Source organism: Anthonomus grandis, chromosome 3, assembly GCF_022605725.1.
Source record: "Anthonomus grandis grandis chromosome 3, icAntGran1.3, whole genome shotgun sequence".
NCBI lineage: Eukaryota > Metazoa > Arthropoda > Insecta > Coleoptera > Curculionidae > Anthonomus > Anthonomus grandis.
Genome location: NC_065548.1, coordinates 41,061,276 through 41,072,820, shown reverse-complemented (window position 1 = coordinate 41,072,820; position 11,545 = coordinate 41,061,276). Strand labels below are relative to the sequence as shown.

General features: G+C 29.9%; 1 protein-coding gene across 1 annotated transcript in view; it reads right to left on the bottom strand.

Annotated features, from left to right (window-relative positions):
• Nucleotides 1-412: 412 nt before the first annotated feature.
• Nucleotides 413-11,545, bottom strand: part of LOC126733985 (cell adhesion molecule 1-like) — a 71,875-nt gene continuing 60,742 nt past the window's right edge. Inside the window, exons 6-7 of the mRNA XM_050437487.1 lie at nt 5,188-5,416; nt 413-1,811 (exon numbers count right to left, since the gene is read on the bottom strand). Of these exons, the coding sequence (XP_050293444.1) occupies nt 1,717-1,811; nt 5,188-5,416 (324 nt within the window). The 3' untranslated portion in view covers nt 413-1,716. The remainder of the gene's footprint in view (nt 1,812-5,187; nt 5,417-11,545) is intronic.

Sequence of the window (11,545 nt, the reverse complement as noted above, 5' to 3'; positions counted from 1 at the left end):
AAGTTGAATAAAAATAATTTGAAATAGTTTTTCTTATTATATATGGCAATTTAATCAAACAACTAACACTTCATGAAAATTTGTATTTATTATTTAATATCTTTATACAAATAAAGCATTTGACATGATACACATACATAATATATACTATATATTAATGCATCACTATCTATTTAATAATATGTAAAAAAATTTTTTAATGCTTTCAGTTAATTCAAAATCATTCTTAGAGAAGCATAAAATTATTATCTAAAATGCAAAGAAAACTTAAACAAGTTTTTTAAAATTATTCCTGAAAAATTAATTGATTATATCTTTAAAGCAATATTTTTTTTAACATATTATTCAATATTATCAACCTACTTTCTAATGTTTGACAAGCATAATAATTTAAATCTGTAGCTGTCCAGTTTAGAAGAAAGTTTATTAGAAAATAGTAACTTAAAAAATAGTATATTTCTTTTGGTGTTGAGTACACGGATTTTGGAAACAACACCAAATTTAGGATTCGAATATATTTTTTGTATACTGGGTGTTTTATTGGAAAAGAGACATATTTTAAACGCAAATAGCAGTTATACAAAAGATTCCAAAAAAATTATGGATCCAGCGCCCTTATAACTATATATATATTTTTTTTTATTTTAATTAATTATGAAATGTCATTTTCTAAAAATGTATGTTAAAATTATCGGATAATATGGTTCTAGTTAATGGCCTTCTCGATGATCTGATTTTATTCCTATCGACTTTATGGACATCTAAAATTCAGTTTATAGCGCAGATCTTAAAAGTCAGGATCAACTTTTCCATAAAATAGATAATGCTTGTAATGAATTACGTAAAACGGGTTTGATAAATCACTCTGACTTTTGGTTGACAGCTTCTGTATAACTTTGATTTGTGTTAAGACTATGTCTTTTTACCAATAAAACACGCTGTATATATAGTTATTTTAATCTATACTAGTGTTAAAACTTTTAATAAAATAGCTTTTTAAAACTTTTTCATATAAGGGCTTTACTACCATTACAAAGCTTTGAAAGAAATCTACAAATTAATGGTTGTAGAAGAAAAGTTACCTTTTGCATTGATAAGGATGGTGATAAATTAAGGACTGGTAAATTTTGTAGAAGCTAAATAAAAAGTAATATAACCTCTTTTTTCAGTAGAACTTGCAAAACTGTAACTCTTTGCCTATTTAAGTATTTTCTATTATTTCCGAAATTCCGGTACTTAAATTTCAAAGAAATATATAATTTCTAATATATTTAAATACATTTTTAGTACAATTCTAAAAAAAGTATAAAAACTAAAAATTAAACTACTGATGATACTAATTTAGGTGACTTAAGGATTAGCAAAAAAAGTTTTATACATTTAAATTTACTTTATCAGTATTTTATTTTACACAGATTTATATACATTAAATTTTACATTTCTATGTAATATTTTAAATATACATGTAAAACAAAAAAAAATAAATATAATAATAATATTATCTCTATGTCAGCCGGGACATTTAGCCATAATATATTTTTTGTTGATCAAATATATATAATAAGTTTTTACAGCACTCGCTTTTCTTATTTACTTATCACAATTACTGAAATCTTTACTTTTTTTTATTATACATGACCAAATTTTTTTCTAGATTGTCTAACAAATGAAAAATAATAATTTAATAATTTTTATTTCTTCTATTTTTTTAAGAATTTACTTCATATATGTTGAAAAAACAGAAGAAAAAATTATACCTAATAGTAATATATACACCATGGGATCCGTATGATGTGAAGATGAACTCCGTACTGAAAAACATGTATTTTTTAGTTATATATTTTAATTATCTTAAGTAAATGTACAATAAATGAAATACGGCAGGTTATATGTACATATATGGACTAAGCAGTTACTTAGGCTAGGTACATTATGTAAAGAGACTTTATCGTATTAGCTATAAAACCGTATAAGAACACAAAAAAATGGAGTTAAATTGAGAAATTAAAGACTTAATAAAAATAATAATTAAACAAAACTGAAAGTAGCAAATTTCCTTTCAAAATTATTTAATGATCTATCCTATTAACCTATTATTACGATGAAGTCAAAGGATGAGAATGATTGAATTGAATGATAAAGTAATAAACCTATAAACGTTATAAGAAGAAGTACTTATAATTACACTACATCAATGTCATATATCAAGATACTTAATTTCTTCAATTAATTACATTCTTTTTTTCAAAATTCCTTTTTTATTATCTATAGAAGCTTCTGAAGATTTAAAATCTTAAGAATCTAGAAAAATCTCAATACCTAGCCCACACCTATATGTGGCAAAACGCGCTTTTAAAGTACAAAGAACATCTGAATAAGGTAATTTTTGGAGTAAGCACAAAAACAGACAGCAATGGTAAGTATATACCTTTAAGGTAAGTACAGCAGGCATTCATCGCTGTTATGACAATCTTTAACTGATAAGCTATCAGTCCCTAAGGTACATACAAATCAAACTGATTTCGTCTTTTGGAAATTAATTGACGAAGAGATAGGATTAAATCAATGCATAATTCCCAGATGGATGCCATAGATACCCCTCCATTTCAAGTTGCGTATCTAAGCACAGAAGAATGAAATAACAGCAACCACCTTATTTGTGAGGATCTGATTTGGTACACGAATGAAAAGCCTACCAGGGTGCGGAAGCTGCAATTTTTGAATAAAAGGCAAACGATTCCAAGATTTTATTCTTAGAAAAACCTACAATACCAATCAGATCTTAATATATGATATCCTGGCTGCCCCAAAAAATATTTCACATCCCCAAAGTTACCTTAAAGCTGGTATTAAACTACCTAGTCAAACTAAAAAAAGCTGAAAAACTGTAATAATGTAAGCTTTGTGTGGGTATGGGGACACAATATTATTCCAGGAAATTAAAAAGCGGATGAACCTATTAGAAGAGTAGTCAAAGCCTGTATTGCGGATACTAAAAAGTATTACCCGGCAGCAAAATATGAACCTGGGTGAAGAGACAACACAAAATGCCCTCGAGAGTAAAAGCTAGACGAGATCCAGAAAGGAAAAAATGTTATAATTACTTAAGCTGTTGTTTTCGCTTTGAAAATTTTATCATAACATTGGTATCCCGATAATGATCTGGCTAAATAATAAAGGCTGAAAATGATTTTAAACATTCTTATTACTGATACATAGTTATACCTGCCACTAGAATTTTTGTTTACCTATACATATGCTGCTAAATTCCACATAAAGTCTTCAAAATATATGGTAAACCTATTTAATATGCGGCGTTCCTTCCACCCTCTACTAAATAGAGTTGAACCCCTAATTAAAGTTACAGTTCTCCTCTTGACGATAAATGCAAATGTAAAACGGGTGTAGCATTATCGTTATCTCTTTAATTTTAGACTTTGACTATGAATTTCTACTGCATTTTAATACATAAGCATTTAGGCACACAAAAACTAAATTGGTCATTCATTGGTCAATCATATGGTGCCTTCGTACTTAAAGGTCACCAATGATTTTACGATACGACTATTTTCGACTTATATAAAAAGTTGGTGCTTCTATTTTGTAAAAGATTTCCTGAGTAATTTATCTCTGTACTATCTTATAATGTAGCAAATTAATTTTTGCTTTGCTTTATGCAAAGTTTTACAGAATATTTGCGCTAATTATGATATATTAATATAATGTTTTACGGCAATACATCTTGTCATATCCGTTATGTCGTTGCTACAGAAATAATATAATTTTTATTTTTTTAGTATTATTTAAAAATGGTATTATTAAAAAATATATTAACGTATTGTCGAGATGAGCAAGAATCTTAATATAAGTACAAGATAATATTTTCTCAGTTGCTAGTTAACTTTGTATATAACTTATACGCTTAATTAAATAATTGTATTAGGTGCCACCATCGGATTTTAGGTTACATATATAATGTACATACAAAGATCGCAAATTCAAAATTGATTTTGTTCGGTTTTACTAGTGGCTAAATAAAATACATCATGTAAAATATAAATTGCTTTTTCTTGAGCATTACTGCTACTAGTAGGAACTTAGATAATACGTACATTTTCTCATATTTCTTTTGCTCATAGGATGCGCAAAATATATCCTCCAGGCCAGTAATATTATCGGATATTATTGAGTCATTTAATCATTACATATCAATTTTTTCTCTATTTAAGTTAAAAAAGTTAATATTTATTCTTTTTCATATATCGTCCCTAGAACTATTATAGTTGACAGCCTACTTATACGTAGGTAACCTTTAAGCAGTGACTATTACATATACGCAATCCCTATGAGGTCAGAAATTTTCAGATGCTTAATTGAAATCCTTTCTGGCAGCCCTTTCAAAAAATTCGATTCTGACCACGTTCTTTCTTTCTGTTATTTTATAATACTATTGTGAAACTCAAACGATGATATGCTACAACAAAGCAATTTAGCAATATTCAAAACGTTTTTTTTATGTACTTCATTAACTTTCAGCAACGTTTTACCAATTCAAATGATGTTAACTAATATTTTGTTAATTTTTACTAATGTTCAGAAAAAAGCATTATTGCTGTTAATTATGGGATTTAAGAAAAAAAGATAACGACTCAAGTCACAACGACTAAAAACTTTTTTTATTAGGTATTTTATTTAATTAGATTTGTTTATCTAGATATTAAGTATGTCCAGATAATATTCTTATAATAATTATATACCTTGCGTGTGCATAACTTAAATGAAAGCGATTGTTGTGTTTTCTATTTTGTGAACTTACAGAATTAAAATGTATTTTAATATATAATTATTACGAAATTTTATTAAGAGGATATTAATAATAAAAATGGATATTAATAAAATTCTGCACTAAGGAATAAAAATATAATAGAAAAGTAAAGCTCCTAACATGATATGTTTGTTTGCACACTTCCAATACATTTGGTAAATAATTTGACTAAAAACTTTATCAAAAATGTGATAAAAAAGAGAATTGTAGCAGTACCTTAAATTGGGTTATGGAAATAGTTCTTAATAGATTTATTGTAAACCAATTCACAAATAAATTATTTACGCAATAATATAACTTTAATAATTCTCATAAAAAAATGTTTTTGTCCAAATTGATAAGGTTTTCAAGGACTTACTTACCTAATAACAAGGCCTCTCTCATATCTCTCATAATGGGTAAGCTCTGAACATCTGATTCTCTTTCATCGCCAAATAGAGTAGGGAGAATTGAAGCTACGCATTTCACTCTCATAGAACCTCCCAAAAAATGCCGATTACTCAGATGGAATTTTAAGCCTAGTGTTGACGTAACTAGACCTTTAGGATGAATCTCTATTGGATATTGTATAAGTGCTTCTGGCTTTTGTATCTAAAGAAAAAAAAAATATATAAATATTGTGTGTTGTTTTAGTGACCCAGTCCACTTTTTTTAAGTTTTAAGGGCTAAGTTGGATAAATCGTCAAAAAAAATTCAAGCTTTTCAAATTTTTTCTTTGATTGCCAACGTTTCGGCCTATATTAGGCCTTCTTCAGGCAAACAATAACATCAAAGCTCCTCGCTTAATTGTGATAAATAGAATATACTGATTTATATTTGGATATTTGGTTTATTTAGTGTTGAGAAATATGTACCTGTTAGTGCGTAAGTAATAATGTACATAGCATAGTAGACATAAGCAAAATATAAAATAATACAATTTCTTGCAATAATAAACCTGTGGCTTATTATTTATGACCCAACCCAACCCATTAAATTGGTATAGAAAATAAATAAATAATTCTGACACCTTCATAGAAGTTGGGATATACCAGTATCAAAACTATATGCCCAAACTCTACAAAGTGTTAAAATTATTAAAATTTTTTTTTTAGTTTTTGGCACTGCAATTTTCAAGATATTTGGCTTAAATTTAAAACGCTTAAAGTAACGCCATAGCGCAATGCATCTACAAATGTATCTTCTATCAGGGAACCTAAAGGACTGAGGTCCAAGCGAGCCTATCTATTTATTTTGGATTACTTAATTTAAGTATCCTTTCGAAATAGAAAAATATGCAAGTGCGGCTTCTGGTATATATCATATTTTATAATTTAATAAAATGAGTAAATTTTTTATTAGCAACATTATGGTTAATCATACCAATAAATCGGCTAGGTAAAAAAAGGGACGAATTAAGTTATTCTCGATTACGACCCCTATTCAGTTGTCAGTCGTCATTTCTAGCATGAATTTAAAGTTGCCATTTGGTATGGTATTATTGGAAACTATATAATAGGCTTCCATGAACTACTACCTTATTTAAACGGCGACTCCTACTTAAATTTCTTAGGAAATAAACTTGGAGATCTTCTAGAAAATATACCATTAAATGTTAGGCAGAACATGTATTTTATGCCAGATAAAACGCCAGCGCATTTTTCTCGACAGGTACGCAATTACCTTGACGAACAATATCCCGAACATTGGATTGGCTGTGGAGGACCTTTGCTTTGGCTTGCGCGTAGTCCAGACAAACGTCATGGACTTTTGTATTTGGGGATATTTGAAATCAATTATTTATGATAGTCCTATATACAGGGTGTTCATCTGAAAACTTCCCACCACGGATTTATCGAAAACCACTGTTTAAAAAAAACGCCGAAATACGTCAAAAGGTTTGTCAAGGGGGACAAATTTTTAACCTAAAATTACTTTACCCCCTTTCACTCTCTGCACCCCAGGGCCATCCCCTTAAAAATTTGAAATGGCAAGGGGTATCGAGTAATAGCTTATTTAAAAGGTCTTTCGAAGTCTTTTATTTTGACGTTTTGTTACAGGTTAAAATTTGTATTTTATACTCTTTATTAAAAGCACTGATTACAGTTATATTTTTAAAATAGATATTTTACAAATATTAATGATTGGTACTAGTAATGCCTTCTCTGTAATAGCCTCCCAAGTAACCCATAGTTCTGTTCTCTAGCCATTTCAAATTGCAGTTTTCTTTTTTTTGACTCATTTAGTCTTGTACATTTCAGCTTCATATTGTACTGGTTGTTAATGAAATTTTATTTATACTCTTATAAAACCCGGTTCTGGACTAAAGAAATATTTTAGAATTTAAATTATATCCCATATTGATTATTCCATACTTTATTTAATTATTTTATAACGAATAATAATTAATTGGGCATGTACAATTATTGTGTATGTTGTACTGTTCATAGTACAATATCTGATTTTGGCTTGACCATACCAGATATGCTGTTTGATTTTACTCGGACTGACCTATCTAATTTTTGTCTCTTTTTATCTTATGTAAATATTAGTTTTCTTGGAAGATAGCAAGAAGTTACTAGTCTAGGGAAAATCGAGTGTCATAGTGATACATATTTTCATTGCCAACTTCCTTGGGCCACAAATTTAGTTATTTATTTTTTTATAAAAGGTTTTATGGTACTTATAAAAAAAAGTTAAGTTATTTTCGATTGGCAATACATTTTGTGCGTGATTGCTTAAATACGGGTTTGACCTCTGCGGTCCTTCCTTTTTCCAGACCGCCATCATGAAGTGAAAAGTGCTTTAGTTCTTTTTGAAATTCGTGTGAATTTTACCCATATGGGGATATAATTGACTAAATGTGGTGATAGTAAATCATCTTTTTGGGCGTAATGCTATAATTTGTTTTTTGTTGAATTTACTGGCCTTTATGGCGATTTAAAACCTAATAATTTTTCACGTGCCCTCGAACATCGGCAAAATGGCGGTCCTGATTGTCATTGGCAGGGGACAATTTAAGTAACAAAGCTACATAACATGGATTTTGGACGGATTTTTTTTGTACGGACCTGATTTCTTCATGCCACATGGTACTTTTATTTTGGGGTTATTTACTCAACTGGCTCTAATCTAGAGGAGATTTTAAACAACTGTGAACTAACGTCTAACCTAGACCACTACCAGAGCTTGGCGTATTGTGAAGTGGAAGAGGTGAAGCTTGGAAGCCTGCAGTTTTTCTTTGACTGAGAATTGGATAACTGGGAGAATCTCGAATCTGAAGTAGTCTGCTATGTGTGGAGCTAAGTGACACAACATAACATTTTTTTTTTATTCAGTTATTCTATTTTTATTATCATAACTTTTATCTTTTGAGTTGAGATACATACATATATGACTTTACAATCTGAGCGGGGTGAAGCCGAATTGTGGTGGTTAGGGGATGTAATTATTTTTCTCATTCAAAGGCTGGATATATTTATATTATTTTGATAATCCAAAGACCCACCAGGTTCGACTGTACTTTGTCTCAAAAGTTTATTTAAAATTTTATTGACATTATTTAATCGATGCTATTTTATTATTGAATATTACTGATAAGAGTACATATATATGTGACAAGTGACTCCTGTGAGGCAAGACGCAGCCGGCTTCGTAGTACTACGAGTATATACTTGGGTTATATTATTTATTTTCAGATTAGTCCTAAGATGTCAAATTTTCTCAGATTAGCTAGTAAATATTAGAGTAAACTAATAAAAGGGTAATTTTGATTGGGGAAGCTTCAACAGTTAGGGTTGTCATTTTTTTTTTGCTTAGGTCAATGTCCGTGGCGGGATATACCGGGCCATGTCAATTGTTAGTTTAATTCGAATTGAAGCTTCGTTCCCCAAACGGTTTGGGTGTAACATAATTTATTTTATTTTGACAACCACATTTTTGATTATGTATTTTTTTTAGTATATTTCTTATAGATATATTTCTTATAAGCATGGTCACGAATGACAGTGCACCATTCTGGAAAATTTAATTTTATGGCACGTTTTCTGTTGACAACTTTGTTTTTCTTGTAATTAGAAACTTAAATGTTGTGGTTCCTATTACCAACTTAAATAATTATTCCTCTTAAAGATAAATAAATTAACCTAACATAATTCTCTGTGATAATCAAGACTTAAATAAATTATTATTTTCTGTTGTTATTTTGTTTTTCACTTGAGTAGGTTAGAATATCATAGGTAATTTGGAAACAATAGTGTATACCGACTTGACTTTGATTTTGTTCTCCAAGTTTCGTTTTGAACTTGCCTAAATAAATTTTGATAAATATTGGGCCTCCATTAGTATTATATAAAATCTAAAACTTGGTGGCGCCATACTGATTTTGACATTTACTTGGGTAACTCTTGGGTAGTTACTACCTAAGAAATTTTGGTTCATTTGGTTGAGAAAGAAGCTAGAACCCACATTGGCTTGAGCTAGCAGCATTGTGAAGGATTCCTTCTCTGGGCGTTTGAGGTAAGAGGGGTTAAGTTCCTCCGGGCATCAACAACTTTTGGAGTCCCTCTTAAGGCCATAAACCTTTCATTATTTTTAGTACTTCTTTTCTTTTGATTAACTTGGCATTCATAGGTTCACCATTGCATTTCATTTAAAAAAAAAAAGTATAACAGTTTAATATTTTTAAATCAGTCAATTCGTTTTCGAGAAAATTAAAAAAATCTTTGTTTATCTTAATTTGTTCAGATAGAAAACAAAAACATAAAAATATCAGTTTTTACTTCAATAAGTGTTCAAAATGTTGCCCGTTTTTGGCCAAACAATGAAATAGGCGATGTTCAAATTCCTGACGGGCATTTTAAAAAACATGTTGTGGGATATCATGGTAGCGGTCGATGATGCGTTGACGAAGTTTATCCAAACTTTCAGGTTGGGGAGTAAACACAATAGATTTCAAATGACACCATAGAAAAAAGTCTAACGGCATTATATCAGGAGATCTAGCAGGCCATTCTATAGGCCACCTTCGCCCTATCCATTTATCTGGTAACTCGTCGTCTAGCTATTGCCGAACGGGAAGTACATAGTGAGAAGGAGCGCCGTCTTGCTGGAAATATACAATTTCAGCCTCATTAAGTATAGGGTTTCCATCATCATCGATTTAATTTTCAATGGATTCAGTAATAAGCGGATTGATGGTATTTTCCAAATAAATATCCAAATAAATGTCTCCATTTAAATTTCCGTTAATAAATAATGGCCCAATCACTTTATTTCTTAAAATGCCTGCCCATACATTAATTTTTTGAGGGTACTAGGTATGCCTTTCTACAAATGCATAAGGATTTTCATTGCTCCAATATTTACAGTTATGCTTATTACCAAATACATTTAGATAAAATGTGCATTTATCGCTGAAGCAGATATTCTTTACATGAATATTATTATCATTAATCGCTTCCGTAATTTTTTCACAAAACTCAACTCGCCTATCGAAATCATCTTCGGTTAACTCTTGCAATATTTTCATTTTGAATGGATGAAATTTATGAAGTTTGGTAACTGTGTGACCTGAGCCTATTGAAATACCAGTGGCAGCAACAGTTTTGCGTAATGAAGTATTAAGATTTATTGCAAAATGACCCAAAACTTCAACTTAAGCGGCTTCATCCAAAATTCGCCGATGATCACGTTTTTTATTTACAACAGATCCAGTTTCAGTAAACTTAGTAGCGAGGTCCAAAACATACCTATGCGAAGTTATCTTCTCTGGATGTCTGGCGTTAAACGTGACGGCAGTTTGCCGAGCACATTGATTTTGGGCACCATAAATTAGAATAATTTTCACTCTTTCGGCTAGTGTGTAAACCATTTTGGAAGTAAAATTTTTAATTCAACAAATAAATTTTCACCATTCCCAGACTGTCACAAATGTAACTGACGACAAAATAAGTTCTTTATTTTTCTTAGCAACTATAAATAACTAAGCAAGTATAACAATAAATACAGTTCGCCCAGGATATCTGTGTTGATGAAAAGAATGCTAAAAAAAATTCAGGTTGTTATTTAGTTTTTTCCACGTCTAATCTTCGGAATTGCTGTTTATGTTGGTAGTTTCCGTTTTAAATTATAAACGAATTGTAGATTTGGCAAACCCTAATGGGCAACATTTTGAACACTTATTGAAATAAAAACTGATATTTTCATGTTTTTGTTTTCTATCTGAACAAATTAAGATAAACAAAGATTTTTCTAATTTTCTCGAAAACGAATCGACCGATTTAAAAAAATCAAACGTCAAAATAAAAAAATTCGAAAGACCTTTTAAACAAGCTATTACTCGATACCCCATGCTATTTAAAATTTTTAAGGGGATGACCCTGGGGGGCAGAGGGTGAAAGGGGGTGAAGTAATTTTACGGTAGAAAGTTGTCCCCCTTGACAAACCTTTTGACGTATTTCGGCGTTTTTTTTTTACAGTAGTTTTCGATAAATCCGTGGTGGGAAGTTTTCAAATAACACCCTGTATAATTTAAATGAACTAAATGTAAATTCTGTAAATATATTAAAAAATAAACAGGATCTTCTTTTTAAAATACGACAGTCATTTATTTGTTAAACGTATTTTAGAATGCATTGAAGTTATTGGAGGGCATTTTAAATAGTTGGTATAGTAGCGTTATTTGTAGTATCTTTGTCTATTATTGTTTTTGGTATATTTGTTTGAGAATAAAGTATAAAA